The sequence below is a fragment of the Caretta caretta genome, chromosome 1, assembly GCF_965140235.1.
Source record: "Caretta caretta isolate rCarCar2 chromosome 1, rCarCar1.hap1, whole genome shotgun sequence".
Taxonomy (NCBI): Eukaryota; Metazoa; Chordata; order Testudines; family Cheloniidae; genus Caretta; species Caretta caretta.
Window position 1 is genome coordinate 313,247,276 of NC_134206.1, and position 20,437 is coordinate 313,267,712.

The window sequence follows — 20,437 nt, forward strand, 5'->3', positions numbered from 1 at the left end:
GGAGTACAGAAATCGATTTTAAAATTTAAGTTAACAAAAATGGCTTCATTCGTGTGGACGGGGGCAGGGTTAAATCGATCTAACGCTGCTAAATTCGACCTAAACTCGTAGTGTAGACCAGGGCTAAGAAACATCGTGCTAAAATAGCCAAGGTACAGGGGAATTTATGATGATTTAAACCACCTTCCCACCCTCTCAATTCTTGGCTGCTGCAGGACCAGTGCAGACCACAGAGTAACTCAGACAGCTCTGGAGGGCTGTGTAAATTGCAACAGCCCATTGCTGGCTGCCTATGGGCAGAATCGCCAAAGCACTACACTCTCTGACCCCAACCACAGCTCCTGATACATCCCTGTCATGTCAGCCCTTCCCTCAACATGTCATCTATATCTGGGGCCTCACTGGGCAGTATAAACTGCCTTGCATAAAGTGTGCATCAGGGGAAATTCTCCCATGGCTGGATCCAGCACATTAAGATACCCATTACTCTTCCACAGCTTTATAAAAGGGCTGTAGCAGATAGGATTCCCATCTCCACCCCCTGCCAATTCTCAGGTTCCTACAGCAAGGAAAAACCAGGACCCATTGCACATCCTGTATATTTTATAGTATAAATTTTCTTGACAAGCTACACCACTTTGAAAAAATGGGCTAGGAAACGTGTCTGCCATATGTCCAAATGAACATTGCTGTATGAACTTTAAAAAGTCAAAGCCAGTATTAACTATGTTATCTGTACAACCTTAATTTTGCATTACAGTATGTTTTTACATTTAATTTTTGATATAAAGTGACATACCATGAAGTGCCTCTCAAACCTAAAAACTTTCAAGGTTTTGCACCATAACTGGCTATTTCTTAGTAAGCAAACAATCTATGAGCTTGTCTACATGGCCCAACAATTCGGACTACTGGGGAGTGAACTGCAGCACTCAAAGTGCTTTTCTGTAATTGCCCAACTGCTAACGTGAACTAAAAGGTATCTGGTTAGTGTTAACATAGTCCTCTTCAAATAGTACTAAGGGAACGCAAACTAGGTACCTGTCAGTTCACGCCAGCAGTGTCCACATAGGATAGTTATAGCACAGCACTTTGGTGCACACCACAATTCACACCGGCGTAGTCAGCACTTGCACAATGTAGACATAGCCTATGGTACTTACAGTAATGTGCTTTTTCTATCAGTACTTTTTCTCTTCTGTTAAACAACAAATTAATGACAACTTGGACATCTAAAGTGGAAAATTGAACCCTGGGTACCCACGTACGTAAATGGTTGATCCTGCATCTTCAGATACTTCCAGATGACAGCAGTGTCGGTCATCTTCATTTGCAGAAGGGGACTTAGCCAAGTTAAATCCAGCTACAACCATGGTGTCCTATTGAAAAGACAAAATTAAACCAATAACTGACATTGTTCTTTATTCGATATGCAGCACTTTAATGTCGTTGCCCCTTTTGCCCCCCCCGCTACCAACCGTCTTTGGCTTTACTTTCACCTCTGCTTAGAAGTCTACGAAGTCCCTTGAAAAATGTGTCCTTTCTTTATTTCAGACATTGTTTGGAACCCCAAGTCTCATACCTTTTGTTTGTACAATGAAAGTAGTTCGTAATATAAAGCATAGCCATGGTCCCCTACCCCCACCACTTTTACTACTTCTCCTTATTTGAAAGAAAAATATGTCCACCACCAGTAGCAAAATCAGAAATGCCACCTGAAGGAAAGGAGGAGAATATTTTTTGTTGAAATATAATTCAAAGTTCAAAATGCAGGAATATGCAAGCAGCACATCTTTCGAAAAAGAATTTCTAACAACTGGACTATCAAAAATAAAAGTATCAAGTGTTCTAGGGACTAACCTAGAGAATGGCACTAACAAGATACAAATATTCCATGTCCTTGAAATGTGCAAATCACACATTCATGGGTCCTTTAACAATATAGGTAATTTGCAAGTGGTATAATTTATACACAAAATTCCAAGCTGAATAATATACATGTATGAACGTTTTTAAAAGATTCTTCTTCAATGTAAATGTTTAAATCAGAAACACACACACATATGCCCCTCAATCTCTCTCCCTGTTCTTTTTCAAACAAAACTGTTTGTCCAACAGTCAATCTGGAATATAGCCAAAGGGAAGTTTTTTTTATGGAGACTGCCTTTTGTACAGACACTCTGTTATGGGTTTTTTTTTAAAATAGCTTTTAAATGTCAGTGATTTCAAAACTATACTAAACCCATAATGGAATATGCTTGCATGAAATGAGTCTATTTGAGGAAGAATGTTGTACCATTGGCCTGTCAAAAAAGGAATAAAGAAAGTTATTAGTCACAGGGGGAAAGGAGAAGAAAAAAGATTTATATACTTCCTGGGTTGAGAATGAAAATGAGTAAGAAGTTTCCATCATCTGCACACTTCAGCTATTTTACACCTATGAGGTAACTATTTACACAGTGATGCATCCAACAGAAGTGGCACATCAAAAATGTATGTAACACACACACACTTTAGTCAGGACCTCAGTTGGGAAGGACATTTAGCATCAAAACCAAAACTGAATAGTTTCAACTGGTTTACTCATTCACCAATGGCAGAGTATGCAATAGTGGAGTTTAGCCAAATGTGAGATCATACAATTGGAAATTAACTACAACATCATGATGTAGAGAACAAAGGTGTCACAGAATGTTTACTACATAATGATTATGATGGATTGTTTAGACCCATCCTGCATCTTGGCAGGGGGGTTGACTAGATGACCCTTGAAGTCCCTTCTAACCCTATGATTCTAGGTGTCCGCTCACTGTAATATATTAGCATCTGCATAGTAGTGTCTAGAGATCCTAACCAAGAATGGGGCCTCTTTGTGATAGGCACTGTACAATCACAGTGAGAGAAACTCCCTGTGACAAAGAACATACAGTCTAAATTAACAAGGCAGACAGCGAAAGGGAAATATTATCAACTCCATTTTACAGAGGGGAACTGAGTCACAGAGAGACTAAGGCCCAGATTTAGGTACCTCCACTCAGTGTTTCAACACTAAGTGACTTAGGAGCCTAAGCCTCATTGAAAGTCAATGGTACGTAGTCTAAGTTCCTAAGTCACTTTTGAAAATTAAACTTAGGTGCTGCAATGCTGAGCACACCAATGCCTAAAATACCATTAAAAATCCAGGCCTAAATGATTTAACCAAGGTCACTCAGGGAATCTGTGGTGGGAAAATGGAAATTGACCCTAGATCTCCTCATTCCCAATGCAGTATCTTAAAATACTTTCCTCTCAATGGAAAGACTCCAAACTCACCAATATGTTTCAGAAGCATTATTGGAACATCTACTCATTTCAGCAGAATCAGGACAAGCAATGTCTCAATGTACCGTCCTCAGAGGAAAGTAAGTACTTTGCAGAACATATAGATAGATATGGTTCATGCCATAAAGAGCTGTAAATCTATATTTTAGACAAGGCAGAAAATGAGGGCAAGAACGAAACAAGGGAAAAACTGGGCATGTTTCCCCTGTTGTGATACTGCTACAGATCTCAAAGGTGGGTAAATTTTACAAATAGGCAAACTAATGTAGAGAGAAGTTGAGACTTGCCCTAGGTCACAGCAAATCAATGACAGAGTTTCACAAACAGATGCTCAGTCTCTTGCTTTACGTGCTAGGAATTTTTATTCATTTTACTTCAAAATATAAAAAATGTAGGGCCTCTCCTTCACCTGTTCCAATCCCTAAAATTAGTAAGTAACACAATTTCTTTTTAATTATTTAAATTATGCATGTAGATATGTAAAGTTAGGCTGGCCAATTTAGTATCACTCTTCCCCTCTTATATATAGCCACAACTTTAAGGAAGTCTGATACACTGATGGAACACTAATGCAAAGCTGTGTTTAAAATGTGCCCAAGTATATATACAAGGTAAACACAAAGCACTTTTGGAAGATGAATCTAGACTGAAGAACACACACACAGAAGAATCTAGTCTTTAAATGTTCATTTTTTCTCATGGGGAAAAACCCTCCCACTCATGTTTTGTTCTTAAAAGAAACAAACGAATCATGGCTTGTAGCACTATTAGGCTATGTCTACACTACAGCCGGGATCGATGCTGCGAGATCGATTCACCGGCAGTCAATCTAGCGGTCTAGTGAAAATCTGCCAAATCAACAGCAGATCGCTCTCCAGTCGACCCCTCTACCCCCAACGAGAAGAATAAGGTAAGTCGATGCAAGAGTTTCTCCCGTCGACCCCCCACGGTATAGACCCCGTGGTAACTCAACCTAAGGTACATCGACTCCAGCTACGTTATTCACCTATCTGGAGTTGCATAGCGTGGGTAGACTTACTGCCGTAGTGTAGACATAGCCTTAGTTTGTCATTTCCATGTGGACATTAACATTAAGAGGAGCCACAAAAGAAATTACCTAAAGAGGTCACAACTATATTATCCTTGTGGTATGTGAAATGAACTACATTAAACTTGTAAAATAATAAAACATTTGTTGTAAGCAGAAAGCTTAAGACAGTGTTTAATTAGTCTAAAAAATTTCCTCAGCATTTAAAATTCAATGATTTCTTCAATGAGGCGGTGGCATTTTGAGAGCTTTAAAAAAAAAAAAAAGAGGTAGCTGAAAATATGGTCCAGTAAATTAAGATCAAACTCCCAATATTGGAAAGTCAGCTATATAAAGGTGCAGATTAAACAGATGGAGAATAAAAGTACATCTTGTACTTTTCCATATCTTATGCCTGTAATTATTTTTCCTATTGTACTGTAAAACTTTGATCTTGATTAATGAATGGAGGATCAGTAATGATCTCAGAGGTACAGTTAAATATACCACTGATTTTCCTCTGGGCTTTTCAGACTATTACAGAAATAAAATCCTGCCTCTGAACTGAAAATATGAAGTGATCTGCATTTCTCTGGTGAATCTTACAAGGATCATTCAGCTAAAACTTATTTTCAATTTTTTAAAAGGTAACAATATAAAATAAATGCTGCCAGATATATGTGCTTCCTTCAGACATCAATGGCCCCAGGATCTCTCATTACAGGGTGGGTGGTTTATACGCAGAGGGCTCCACACAAAAAGATGGGTCCTCCTGTAGGAGTCCTTCCTCCACTGCCCAGCTTGATTCACCCAGGCCTGCTCACTCCTAAAGCACAAAAGGGGCAAATGGCAATAATGCTCCAGAGGCTGGCTGATTTCTTCAAGAAAAGAGACATTTTCAAGAATTTTCTGTAAAAGTAAATGCAGGTCAATAGCTTTCCAAGTTTTGTACATTAAATTTGCATCTAAAAGCGTCAAGTCCTAATAAGGTTTCTCTTTTTCTTCTACATGTTAATATACAGGAGAAGCACACTGATGGGTGTGCAACTCCTGTCCAGGAGCATATGAGCCACTTGCACACACTAGTGTGACCAGGGACAGCTGCCAGTGACCCCTGGTGTTTGCCCCACTGGGCAGGGCTGAGGGTGGTACAGCCATGCCAGTGGAGCTGCCTGGCCTGGGCACTGGCTCCTACGAGCAGTGGCCCAACATGCTGCTGCTTTCGCCGCTGCAGTTCCTTACCTAGTCTTCTGTATGTATACACTTGGACTGAGATTGATATGGAAATAGGAGACAGACTTGTTGAAAGTCTCTGGGTAACGATAAAAGGGGTAAAAAACAAGGGTGATGTCATGGTAGGGGGTCTAACTACACACCACCTAACCAGGAAAAAGAGGTGAACTTTTTTAAACTAACGAAATTATCCAAAATTAAACAAAATTATCCAAAGCACAGGACTTGATGGTGATGGGGGACTTCAACTACTCAGACATCTGTTGGGAAAATAACACAGCAGTGCACAGATTATCCAGTGATTGGAATTTACTGGGGACAATTTTATTTCAGAAGGTGGAGAACGCTACTAGGGGAGAGACTGTTCTAGATTTGATTTTGACAAATAGGGAGGAACTGGTTGAGAATTTGAAAGTGGAAGGCAGCTTGGGTGAAAGTGATCATGAAACGGTAGAGTTCATGATTCTAAGGAATGGTAGGAGGGAGGACAGCAAAATAAAGACAATGGATTTCAAGAAGGCAGACTTTAGCAAACTCAGGGAGCTGGTAGGTAAGATCCCATGGGAAGCAAGTCTAAGGAGAAAAACAATTGAAGACAATTGGCAGTTTTTCAAAGGAGACATTATTAAGGGTACAAGAGCAAACTATCCCACTGCATAGGAAAGATAGGAATTATGGCAAGAGACCACCTTGGCTTAACCAGGAGATCTTTCATAGATTCATAGATTCATAGATATTTAGGCCAGAAGGGACCATTATGATCATCTAGTCTGACCTCCTGCACAATGCAGGCCACAGAATTTCACCCACCACTCCTAAAAAAGACCTCACATCTATATCTGTGCTATTGAAGTCCCCAAATTGTAGTTTGAAGACCTCAAGGAGCAGAGAATCCTCCAGCAAGTGACCCGTGCCCCATGCTACAGAGGAAGGCGAAAAACCTCCAGGGCCTTCCAATCTGCCCTGGAGGAAAATTCCTTCCCGACCCCAAATATGGCGATCAGCTAAACCCTGAGCATATGGGCAAGATTCATCAGCCAGATACTACAGAAAATTCCTTCCTGGGTAACTTGGATCTTACCCCATCTAAAAACCCATCACAGGCCATTGGGCCTATTTACCATGAATATTTAATTACCAAAACCATGTTATCCCATCATACCATCTCCTCCATAAACTTATCGAGTTTAATCTTAAAGCAAGATAGATCTTTTGTCCCCACTACTTCCCTCGGAAGGCTATTCCAAAACTTCACTCCTCTGATGGTTAGAAACCTTCGTCTAATTTCTAATCTAAATTTCCTAGTGGCCAGTTTATATCCATTTGTTCTTGTGTCCACATTGGTACTGAGTTTAAATAATTCCAATGATCCAAAAATAAAAAAATGAGTCCTAAAAAAAGTGGAAACGAGGTTAAATTACAAAGGATGAATATAAACAAAATAACACAAGCATGTAGGGACAAAATTAGCCAAGGCACAAAACGAGATCAAACTAGCTGGAGACAAAGGATAACAAGAAAACATTCTACAAATACATTAGAAGCAAGAGGAAGATAAAGGACAGGGTAGGCCCATTACTCAATGGGGGGGGGGGATGGAAACAATAACAGAAAATGTGGAAATGGCAAAGGTGCTTAATGACTTCTTTGTTTCAGTTTTCACCAAGAAGGTTGGTGGTGACTGGACGTTTAACAGTGAATGCCAGTGAAAATGAGATCGGATCAGAGGCTAAAATAGGGAAAGAACAAGTTAAAAATTACTTAGACAAATTAGATGTCTTCAAGTTACCAGGGTGTGATGAAACGCATCCTAGAATACTCAAGGAGCTGACTGAGGAGATATCTGAGCCATTAGTGATTATCTTTGAAAAGTCATGGAAGATGGGACATTCCAGAAAACTGGAAAAAGGGCAAATATAGTGTCAATCTATAAATAAAGGCAAATAAAGACAACCCGGGGAATTACAGACCAGTCAGCTTAACTTTTGTACCCAGAAAGATAATGGAGCAAATAATTAAGCAATAAATTTGCAAACATCTAGAAGATAATAAGGTGACAAATAACTGTCAGCATGGATTTGTCAAGAACAAATTGTGTCAAACCAACCTGATAGTTTTCTTTGACAGGGTAATAAGACTTGTGGATGTAGGGGGAGCAGTAGATATGGTATATCTTCACTTTAGTAAAGCTTCTGATACTGTCTCACATGGCCTTCTCATAAACAAACTAGGGAAATGCAACCTAGATGGAGCTACTATAAGTTGGATGCATAACTGGTTGGAAAATAGTTCCCAGAGAGTAGTTATCTGTGGTTCATAGTCATGCTGGAAGGGCATAATGAGTGGGGTCCCGCAGAGATCAGTTCTGTTCAATGTCTTCATCAATGATTTAGATAATGACATAGAGAGTGCACTTATAACGTTTGCTGACGATACGAAGCTGGGAGGGGTTACAAGTGCTTTGGAGGATAGGATTATAATTCAAAATGGTCTGGACAAACTGGAGAAATGGTCTGAAGTAAATGGGATGAAATTCAATAAGGACAAATGCAAAGTACTCCACTTAGGAAGGAACAATCCATTGCACATATGAAAAATGGGAAATAACTGCCTAGGAAGGAGTGCTGAGGAAAGGAATCTGGGGGTTGTAGTGGACCAAAAGCTAAATGAGAGTCAACAGTGTAACACTGTTGCAAAAAAAGCAAATATCATTGTGAGATGTATTAGCGGGAGTGTTGTAAGCAAGACACGGAAGTATTTCTTTCGCTCTACTCCACGCTGATTAGGTCTCAACTGGAGTATCGTGTTCTGGGCACCACAAGTCAGGAAAGATGTGGAGAAACTGGAGAAAGTCCAGAGAAGAGCAACAAAAATGATTCAAGGTCTAGAAAACATGACCTATGAGGGAAGAGTGAAAAAAATGGGTTTATTTAGTCTGGAAAAGAGAAGACTGAGGGGACAAAACAGTTTTCAAGTACACAAAAGGCTGTTACACGGAGGAGGGAGAAAAACTGTTTTTCTTAACCTCTGTGGAAAGGACAAGACGCAATGGGATTAAATTGCAGCAAGGGAGGTTTAGGCTGGACATTAAGAAAAACTTCCTGTCAGGGTGGTTAAGCACTAGAATAAACTGCCTAGGGAGGTTGTGGAATCTCCATCATTTGAGATTTTTAAGAGCAGGTTAGACAAACACCTGTTAGGGATGGTCTAGGTAATATTTAGTCCTGTCATGAGTGCAGGGGACTGGCCTAGATGACCCCTCGAGGTCCCTTCCAGTCTTATGATTCTATGGTCTGGGATATGATTTTTGGTTCAGCTATCTAGGTATTTACATGGCCCTCAATACTATATTATTGAAATGCCGCCAACGTAATTAGAAATGGAAAAAACAATACTACCATGGCTCTGCTGGTCTTGCTTGTTGTTGCTAGAGCCCTGCAGCTCCACGGATATCTGTGGATATGAATTTTGTATTGTGCAGGGCTCTAACCATAAGCTTATATTTCATAGATTCGAAAGTGACTATGATTGCCTGACCTCCAGCATATATCACAGGTCGGAGAACTTCCCTAAATTAATTTCTGTTTGAACCAAAGTGTATGTTTTATACTGATCAAATCACCCCTTTACATTGTGTGCGCCAAGCTAAATAAATTGAACTCCTTGAATCTGTCACTGACATGTTTACATGCAAATTATGCACAGATATGCAAATTACCTCATTACACAATTTGCATGGACTGTCACACATATGACAGTGGTTCTCAACCAGTGGTCTGGGGCTTTCTGGGGGGCTGTCAATCAGGGCCAGCATTAGACTCGCTGGGGACCAGAGTCGAAAGCCGAAGCCCCACCACTTGCGCTCAAGCCAAAGCCTAAACAGTGTAGCTTCACGGTGGCCCCTGTCGCGTGGGTCCCCAGGCATTTGCCCTGCTTGCTACCCCCTAATGCTGGCTCTGGCTTTTATATACAGAAAACCAGTTATTGTGGCACAGGTGGACCGTGGAGTTGGGGGGAAGGGGGGAGCTCAGAAAGAAAAATGTTGAAAACCCCTGATGTATGGTACAGAGCAAAACTTGGAAGCTATAATATGTAGCTGAAATACTATGAGGTATTTGGGAAAGCTACTGTTTGGAAGCATTTCCTTTACATCTTGTTTTGGCACAACAGTCAAAGAATAGAAGTCTTGGAAAAAAATCTCACCTGGATTTTAAAAACTTCAAAAGACCTTTATTAGGATAGCAAAGATCCCTTAACCGACGCAAAAAACCCCACTTAGTATATGACACTTTCTAAGCCTTTCAAAGAGACTAGCTATCAACCATGTGCTGTGCAGATTGCCTCTTTTGCTGGAACAACTTTAGGAGTCCTAAAATGAAATAAAGAGATCACTCTCCTTTTAGCTTCCCCTGCCCCCCCACGTAATACTTGTTAAAATATATTGGAATATACATGCTGATTATATCTGAGAATATTCATTTCTCTCAGACACAAAACCTGTAATGGCTCTTTCCTGATTTCCTGGGTAGCTCCCAAATTGGTTTGATAGGTGGCAGGTGCACAAGTGAGTATGCGAAGACCTGTGTACACTGAGGGCAGGTCTACACTAGAAGCGCAACATCGCTCTACAGCTGGTGAAGATGCTCTATGCTAATAGGAGAGCGATCTCCCGTCAACATAATTACTCCACCTCTGCGAGAAGCAAAAGCTTGTCGGTGGGAGAGCATTTCCCGTCAACAGAGCACCAGCATAGACATTGCTAAGGTCACTGCAACTTGCATCACTCAAGGGGGAGGGTCTTTTTCACACCTGGTTGATATAAGTTAGATTGACTTAAGCAGTAGTGTTGACTTTCCCTCAGTAAAGACCACAGGAGGTTCATGCAGGGTAGGTGGGGCTGAGGAGTTCAGAGTGTGGGACAGAGCTCAGGGCTGGGGCAGAGGGTTGGGGTGCAGGGGTGTGAGGGCTCCAGCTGGGGGTATGGGCTTTGAGGTGCAGGAGGGTGCTCTGGGGCTACGGTGGGGAGAGAGGACTCCCCCCAGCTCTCTCCCCGCGTAGCAGCACCTGGGTTGTAGGGGAGAGGCCTCTCACCACCCCAGAAGCTCCAAGGCTGGGGCTGCAGGATAGGTGTCCCTCCCCTAGCCCCAGCAGATCCGGGCCAGGGCTAGGTCCAGGCCAGGGGAGGGATGCCCCAGCTGCTCCTGGGTCCTTAGAGCTAGACCATGGGTGGGGGGGGGGGGTTTTGCTCCTCAAGCTGTCCCGGTGCCTTTTGGTCCATGGCCTTGGGTGCCGACAGTACCGGGGTAGATTTGGCAGTCGGAGATTACCTTTTCTGAGACGATTCTCACTGAGGTGAGGAGTGAGACAGCTTTTTTGTGGCTTTCTGCAGGACTGGGTCCTTTGTAGCTCTTTTTGAAGAGGATCCCATGTCCGATGCCACCACGGGTGAGTGCTGGTGCGGAGAGCTCCTGCGCTCAGGATCAGAAGCAGGTCGACGGGATTTCTCCAGCATTATAAGTTTTAATTGGAGATCCCTAGCTTTTCTAGTCCCCGCTGTCAGCTTTTTGCAGTGGTGGCACTTCTGTGCAATGTATGTCTCTCCCAGACAACGGACACACTGCGAGTGACTGTCTGAGACTGGTATTGACAGTCTACATGTCAGACAGCATTTAAAACCTGGAGAACCAAGCATGTCAGAGAGGCTATTCACAAAGAAGGAATGGGAATAGTGCCTCTGGGCTGTGAGGTGGATGGCCGCCTCGGGAGAGAAAAAACAAAAAAGGTTTTAGGGAAGGGGTGGGCAAACATCGGGGAATAGAAATCGTATGACGGGCCATGAATGCTCACAAAATTGTATGATGGGCCATGAATGCTCACAAAAAAGGGTTGGGGAGTGGAAGGGGGTAAGGGCTCTGGCGTGGGGCTCGGGATGAGGAGTTTGGGGTGTAGGAGGGTGCTCTGTGCTGGGACTAAGGGGTTCGGAGGGTGGGAGGGGGATAAGGGTTGGGGCAGGGGTGCGGGAAGGGGTGCAGATTCCGGCTGGGGGTGTGGGCTCTGGGGTGGGGCTGGGATGAGAGGTTTGGGGTGCAAGCGGATGCTCTGGGCTGGGACTGAGTAGCTAGGAGAGTGGATGGGGGATCAGGAGTGGGGAGATGCTTCCGGAAGCAGAAGCATGACCCTTCTCCAGCTCCTACACGGCTTTGGCTCCTACACTGCCCCATCCCCTGCAGCTCCCATTGGAGCGCGTAGGAGCCAAAGCAGGCCTGGTGCCGAAGCGGGGCTGAGCAACCTGGTGCGGCTTGTGGGCTGGCTTAAAATGGCTTGCGGGCTGTAGTTTGCCCTCCCTTGTTTTAAGGTTTTTGTTGTTGTTGTGTTTTGGTTTTGGCTTGGTTTCAATAGAGGAAGAATAAAGAAGGATAAAACTATGAGGGTTGAACTAAAGGAATAGCAAGGTTTTGAGGATGCTGCTGTTCTGACCAAAGCCAACGGCGACAGAGAAGGAACTGGAGGGTGGATGGCTGCACATGCTGGGTAGCCACTCGGAGCAGCGCAAGACGGCTGCCGCACGTGCGCCCGACAACCAGGGCACTGCTACTACAAATCTCTGCCTAGAAGCGCAAAGGCACACAAACACCTAAAGTGGAGCACCCACAGGGACACTCTTCAAAGAAGCAACAAGACATCTTGCTGAACAAACATAGGGCAGTTTAAAGCTCCTTTACAGTAGGCCAGTTTTGGCACCAGCACTTTTCAGCAGAGCTGCCTCCAGTGTGGTCCATATCCCCCAAGTACCTTCAGACTGATGGACTCCTGTCAGGCTATAAACATGTTAGATTAACAGCCTTCTGCTTTCTATTTTACCTTGTATCAACAGCACTCCCATAAGCTTTTACTGCATGTCTTTTATTCATGTGTTTGTTTGATTACAACAGATAAAAGAGCTTTCTGATTAAAGCTGACCGTTTTTAGCCAAATACTGCACTATGAATGCTTTTTGCTAATTCAGCAGTCTCTCACAATGCTATTCTAAATTATTTAAGATCCTAAATCTTAATGTTTTCTGCAGAAAAAAGACTGCAAGCTTAAATGTTTGGGGTATATTTGGTTATTGAAGGATTTTCTAAAAAATTTTCCCTAAACACATAGGTGAGAACAGACAGCTTAAATAAAATTCTAGGGGATGGGGAGTTTTACATAGCATCATAAATGGAAACAAAATATGTGTTTTGCTGCCTAAAGGTATTGTATAAGTCACACAAAATGTAAAACCCACTCAAACCTAAATAAATTAAAATAGGTCAAAATGATTAGATAATGTAGCATTCCCTGCCTCTACACTGATGACATATATTAATGTTGCCTTACACTTACCCAGTGTGTATACACTAAAACAAAACAACTGAAAGAGACCCTAACATATACAAGCATTGCTAAATTGAGCTGTTTTGCCGATACCAGGTGTTGTATGTTGTGCATCATTGCTTTTACTGCTGCTGATGCTGTTTACATTGTTCCCCCAATAGTGAAATCAACCCTAAACCAAAAAGCTATGCCCCTGTATATATTATTCCTGTTTCAGCATTTTACCAGATTACTGGCTGCACAAAAGTGATTCTGGAACTTCGTTGCTGACTCAGGATTAGAGTTCTGGATAGCTGACTGGACTTGTCTTGCACTGGAAAGAAATTTTACCATTGTACAGGTTCAAATAGTCACACAGTGACCAATTAATAAATCGAATTTTTACTGTGAACATTAAATCAGTCAGTAACGCACAATTTAAGTGAAGAAAAAGAAATCTGTCAGCACTGTATTATAAAAGACAACATGATTTAGGCCAGCATTTCTCAAACTGGGGTCCGCAAGGGTACTCCAGGTGCTCCGTTGATCAACTCCTTCCCCTCCTCCCAATGCCACCAGGGAACAGCTGTTCAGTAGCATGCATGAGGTGCTGGGAGGGAGGCAGAGGAGTGGGAATGGGGCACGATCAGGGGAGGGGGCAGAAAGAGGAGGGGCGGGGTGGAATGGGGACAGGAAAAGGTGGGGTGAGGCGTTGGGGGATGAGGTGGGGCATAGGGCTGAGCAGGGACTTTGGGGGTCTGCAAAAAATTTGAAATCAAAATGGGGGTCCTCAGGTTTCTAAAGTTTGAGAACCGCTGATATAGGTTATAGAAAGCAGAGATCTTTTCTCAGCTCTCCCACTGATTTACGGTAGGACCTTTGGGAAGTTACAGCCTATGTGACTGTTTCTATATGTGAAAAATGGGGTTAATATGTACACAACTTAAGGAGGCGTTATGAAGAGTTAGGCAATGTGTGTATAGTGTTTTAAAGATGTGAACTGCTATATAACATTAGTTTTGAAAATAGAAACTATCAGTTTCACAGCGATGATTTACAATGCCCTATAGATAAGAGGACTTTTAAAAAACTACTTTTATCGTAATTGGGTGGACAATCAAATTCTTTACATCAAGCATGTGGGATTTTCAGGTCATATGAATACACTGTGTATACAGAAATCACTAGATTCAGCAGACTATTTTTAAAACAGTGAAAATAGAAAATGCATCCCGAGTTAGAAAGGAGAGAGAGAAAGAATAGAAATACCTAACCATTTCTGGAAGGTTAATGAATGCCACCAACTTATGGCAGACATGGAGAGCACTATAGTTGGGAGCCAGTGAAAAGGGAATGATCTGTTATCACCACTTCTTCCCTTGTGTTAGCTAAAGCTGCCAAAGGAAAGCCAGGTTTAAGAATGCCTATAAGTGCAGAGTTTGAACTGTAAGGGTACGTCTACACTATGAAATTAGGTCGAATTTATAGACGTTGATTTTTTAGAAAGCGATTTTATACAGCCGATTGTGAGTGTCCCCACTAAGTGCATTAAGTCGGCGGAGTGCGTCCACAGTACTGAGGCTAGCGTTGACTTTCGGAGAGTTGCACTGTGGGTAGCTATCCCACAGTTCCTGTAGTCTCCGCCGCCCACTGGAATTCTGGGTTGAGCTCCCAATGCCTGATGGGGCAAAAACATTGTCGCGGGTGTTTTTGGGTACATGTCATCAGTCGCCCCTCCCTCCGTGAAAGCAACGGCAGACAATCGTTTTGCACCTTTTTTCCCGTGCAGGCGCCATACTGCTTTCAGCAGACGGTGCAGTAGGTTTGCAAACCATTATCATCCACCACTTCTGCTGCAACTCTGCTCTCCTGATGCTATGAATCCACCTCACAGATCCTCTATATGACCATCATCATCCACTACTTCCGCTGCCACTCTGCCCTTCTGGTAGTCTCGCAGGGCTGCTTCTGCTGCCACTCTGCTTGGCTGCTCCTGTCTTGCCATACCACAGCAAGCGTGCAGTCCACTCAGCTGTTGTGTCCTGGCAGCAGACAGTGCAGTAGGTCTGCAAAACTGGTCATCCAACCACTGCTTCCCCTGCAACTCTGCTCTTCTGCAGACGCCATACCACGGCAAGCATGGAGCCCACTTAGATCACTGAAGCGGTTATAAGCATTGTAAACACCACGCACATCATCATGCAGTATATGCAGAACCAGAACCTGCAAAAGCAGGTGAGGAGGCGATGGCAGCGCAGCGGAGAGAGTGATGAGGACATGGACACAGACTTCTCTCAAAGCACAGGCCCCGGCACTTTGGCCATGCTGGTGGCAATGAGGCAGGCTCATGCCGTGGAATGCAGATTCTGGGCCCAGGAAACAAGGACAGACTGGTGGGACCACACAGTGTTGCAGGTCTGGGATGATTCCCAGTGGCTGCAAAACTTTCGCATGCTAAAGGGCACTTTCATGGAACTTTGTGACTTGCTTTCCCCTGCCCTGAAGCGCAAGAATACCAAGATGAGAGCAGCCCTCACGGTTCACAAGCAAGTGGCGATAGTCCTCTGGAAGCCTGCAACGCCAGACAGCTACTGGTCAATCAGGAATCAATTTGGAGTGATTGGGCAAATCTACTGCGGGGGCTGCTGTGATCCACGTAGCCAACACAATCACTGAGCTGCTGCTATCAAGGGTAGTGACTCTGGGAAACGTGCAGCTCATAGTGGATGGCTTTGCTGTAATGGGATTCCTTAACTGTGGTGGGGCAATAGACGCAATGCATATCCCTATCTTGGGACCGGATCACCAAGGCAACCAGTACATAAACCGAAAGGGGTACTTTTCAATGGTGTTGCAAGCACTATAGGATCACAAGGGACGTTTCACCAACATCAAAGGGGGATGGCTGGGAAAGGTACAGGACGCTTGCATCTTCAGGAACTGTGATTGGTATGAACAGCTACAGCAAGGGACTTATTTTCTGGTCTGGAAAGTAACCGTTGGAGATGTTGAAATGTCTATAGTTATCCTTGGGGACCCAGCCTACCCCTTAATGCCATGGCTCATGAAGCCATACATAGGCACCCTGAACAGTAGTCAGGAGTATTCTTGGGTGTCTGGGTTAGGAGGCTACGGAACTTGGGGAGGAGGGCAGTTGGTTACACAGGGGTTGCAGTGGTGGTCTGTGCCTTTCCTGCACCTCAACCATACGCCGGAGCATATCAGTTTGATCCTCCGGTAGCGTAAGCATTGCATCCCGCCCCCTTTCATCATGCTGCCGCCTCCTTTCCTCTTGATCCCACCACCTCTCCTGTTGCTCCAGCCATCTGTCCTCGCTTTCATTTTGTGCTTTCCTGGACTCTGCCATTGTCTACCTCCACGCATTCTGCTGGGCTCTTTCAGTTTGGGTGGACTGCATGAGCTCAAAGAACATTTCATTGCGAGTGTGTTTTTTTCGCCTTCTTATCTGCCCTAGCCTCTGGGATGGAGATGCTAGTCGCAGCGTTGAAACATTTGCAGCTGCGGGAGGAAAAAAAGGAAGATTAAAATTGAAAAAGACACACTGGCCATTTAAAAGGAGCGGCTGATGTTTTCAGGTTAACGTGCAGCACAAACGCAACTAAACCCCGCCCCAACTCTCTGGGATGATCGCTTCACCCTTCCCCCCACCGCGTGGCTAACAGCGGGGATGATCTCTTTTCAGGCACAGGCAAACAGCCCAGCAGGAACGGCCACCTCTGATGTCCCCTTAATAAAATTCCCCATTTCAACCAGGTGACTACAAATGATATCACTCTCCTGAGGACAACACAAGAGAGAGAAAGAACGGATGTTGCTTGAATGCCAGCAAACAGCGGGACCACATGCTGCCATGCTTTCTTATGCAGTGATTCCAAACTACATGTTACTGGCCTGAAGTGGTAAAGGGTCCTACCAGGGAGGATGCAATAAGGCTGCCCTCCCCAGAAACCTTTTGCAAAGGCTTTGGGAGTACCTCCAGGACAGCTTCATTGAGATGTCCCTGGAGGATTTCCACCCCATCCCCAGACAGACTTTTCCAGTAGCTGTACTTGCCGCGAACGCATCCCAATTCTTCAGGGCAAATTAATTATTAAACACGCTTGCTTTTAAACCATGTATTATATTTACAAAGGTACACTCACCAGAGGTGCCTTCTCCGCCTTCAAGGTCCGGGAGCCCAGGTTGGGAGGGTATTGGCTCCAGGGTGATAAAAAGTTCCTGGCTGTCGGGGAGAACGGTTTCTCTGCTTGCCTGGTGTGTGTTATCTTCCTCGTCCCCAAAATCCTCATCCCTGTTGCGTGAGACTCCCTTGCAGGAGTCCACGTACAGGTGTGGGGTAGTTCTAGGGGCACACCCTAGAATTCCATGCAGCTCATCATAGAAGCAGCATGCCTGGGGCTCTGATCCCAAGTGAGTGTTTGCCTCTTCGGTTTTTTGGTAGGCTTGCCTCAGCTCCTTAAGTTTCACACGGCACTGCTGCGGGTCACTGTGACAGCCTCTGTCCTTCATGCCCTTGGAGATTTTGACAAAGGTTTTGGCATTTCGAAAGCTGGAACGGAGTTCTGATAGCACGGATTCCTCTCCCCATACAGCGATCAGATCCCGTACCTCCCGTTCAGTCCATGCTGGAGCTCTTTTGTGATTCTGGGACTCCATCATGGTCACCTCTGCTAATGAGCTCTGCGTGGTCACGCCACGGTGGCCAAACAGGAAATAAAATTCAAGAGTTTGCGGGGCTTTTCCTGTGTACCTGGCCAGTGCATTGAGTTGAGGGTGCTGTCCAGAGAGGTCACAATGGAGCAGTGTGGGATTGCTCCCGGAGCCCAATACCGTCAAATTGAGTCCACACTAACCCAAATTCGACCCGGCAATGTCGATTTCAGTGCTAATCACCTCCTCGGGGAGGAGTACAGAAATCGATTTTAAGAGCCCATTAAGTCGACAAAAATGGCTTCGTTGTGTGGACTGCTGCAGGGTTAAATCAATCCAATGCTACTAAATTCGACCTAAACTCGTAGTGTAGACCAGGGCTAAGTGTCAAGCAGTGCTAAAGCATTCAACCTTATTGAACTGACTGTGTTTCTCTACTGGCCAGCTACCATTTTCTGGTTTCTTTTTAAAATAATTCATTAATAGGAGCTTCATAGTACCGTAGTACAGTGATGATACAAACATGAGCAAAAGTTGAGTGAGAATTTAGTACTGTGCTTTTAAGGAAGCAAGACCTCAAGGGGTATCTAAGCCCTGGTCAACACTAGGACTTTAGGTCAAATTTAGCAGCATTAAATCGATGTAAACCTGCACCCGTCCACACGATGAAGCCCTTTATTTAGACTTAAAGGGCTCTTAAAAATCGATTTCCTTACTCCACCCGACAAGTGGATTAGCGCTTAAATCGGCCTTGCCGGCTCGAATTTGGGGTACTGTGGACACAATTCGACGGTATTGGGCTCCGGGAGCTATCCCAGAGTGCTCCATTGTGACCGCTCTGGACAACACTCTCAACTCAGATGCACTGGCCAGGTAGACAGGAAAAGAACTGCGAACTTTTGAATCTCATTTCCTGTTTGGGCAGCGTGGCATGTGACCATGCAGAGCTCATCAGCAGAGGTGACCATGATGGAGTCCCAGAATTGCAGAAGAGCTCCAGCATGGACTGAACGGGAAGTACAGGATCTAATCACTGTATGGGGAGAGGAATCCGTGCTATCAGAACTCCGTTCCAGTTTTCGAAATGCCAAAACCTTTGTCAAAATCTCCAAGGGCATGAAGGACAGAGGCCATAACAGGGACCCGCAGCACTGCCGTGTGAAACTTAAGAAGCTGAGGCAAGCCTAGCAGAAAACCAGAGAGGCCAACGGCCGCTCCGGGTCAGAGCCACAAACATGCTGTTTTCTATGATGAGCTGCATGCCATTTTAGGGGGTTCAGCCACCACTACCCCAGCCATGTTGTTTGACTCCTTCAATGGAGATGGAGGCAACACGGAAGCAGGTTTTGGGGACTAAGAAGAAAATGATGATGAGGAGGAGGTTGTAGATAGCTCACAGCAAGCAAGCGGAGAAACCGGTTTTCCCGACAGCCAGGAACTATTTCTCACCCTGGACCTGGAGCCAGTACCCTCCGAACCCACCCAAGGCTGCCTCCTGGACCCAGCAGGCGGAGAAGAGACCTCCGGTGAGTGTACCTTTTAAAATACTATACATGGTTTAAAAGCAAGCATGTGAAAGGATTAATTTGCCCTGGCATTCGCGGCTCTTCTGGATGTACTCCCAAAGCCTTTGCAAAAGGTTTCTGGGGAGGGCAGCCTTATTGCATCCTCCATGGTAGGACGCTTTACCGCTCCAGGCCAGTAACGCGTACTCGGGAATCATTGTACAACAAAGCATTGCAGTGTATGTCTGCTGGCATTCAAACAACATCTGTTCTTTATCTCTCTGTGTTATCCTCAGGAGAGTGAGATATCATTCATGGTCACTGGGTTGAAATAGGGTGCTTTTCTTCAGGGGACACTCAGAGGAGCCCGTTCCTGCTGGGCTGTTTGCCTGTGGCTGAACAGAAATGTTCCCCGCTGTTAGCCATGGGGAGGGTTGATGGGGTAGGCACGCGGTGGGGGGAGGCAAAATGCGACCTTGTAACGAAAGCACATGTGCTATGTATGTAATGTTAACAGCAAGGTTTACCCTGAAAGAGTGTAGCCACTGTTGTATGAAATGTGTCTTTTTAAATACCGCTGTCCCTTTTTTTTTCCCTCCACCAGCTGCATGTGTTTCAATGATCACAGGATCTTCTCCTTCCCAGAGGCTAGTGAAGATTAGAAAGAAAAAAAAAAACGCACTCGTGATGAAATGTTCTCTGAGCTCATGCTGTCCTCCCACACTGACAGAGCACAGACGAATGCGTGGAGGCAAATAATGTCAGAGTGCAGGAAAGCACAAAATGACCGGGAGGAGAGGTGGCGGGATGAAGAGAGGGCTGAAGCTCAAATGTGGCGGCAGCGTGATGACAGGAGGTAGGATTCAATGCTGAGGCTGCTGGAGGATCAAACAAGTATGCTCCAGCGTATGGTTGAGCTGCAGCAAAGGCAGCTGGAGCACAGACTGCCACTGCAGCCCCTCTGTAACCAACCGCCCTCCTCCCCAAGTTCCATAGCCTCCACACCCAGACGCCCAAGAACGCGGTGAGGGGGCCACCGGCCAACCAGCCACTCCACCACAGAGGATTGCACAAAAAACAGAAGGCTGGCATTCAATAAATTTTAAAGTTGTAAACTTTTAAAGTGCTGTGGGGCATTTTCCTTCCCTCCTCCACCACCCCTCCTGGGCTACCTTGGTAGTCATCCCCCTATTTGTGTGATGAATGAATAAAGAATGCATGAATGTGAAGCAACAATGACTTTATTGCCTCTGCAAGTGGTGATCGAAGGGAGGAGAGGAAGGTGTTTAGCTTACAGGGAAGTGGAGTGAACCAAGGGACGGGGGGTTTCATCAAGGAG

General features: G+C 44.7%; 1 protein-coding gene across 3 annotated transcripts in view; it reads right to left on the reverse strand.

The window, feature by feature from the left end:
* POT1 (protection of telomeres 1) overlaps positions 1 to 20,437 on the reverse strand; it is a 168,064-nt gene that overhangs the window by 95,297 nt on the left and 52,330 nt on the right. For all 3 annotated transcript variants that reach the window (XM_048836897.2, XM_048836898.2, XM_048836896.2), the window contains one exon: positions 1,269 to 1,379. In XM_048836897.2, the coding sequence (XP_048692854.1) occupies positions 1,269 to 1,379 (111 nt within the window). The remainder of the gene's footprint in view (positions 1 to 1,268; positions 1,380 to 20,437) is intronic.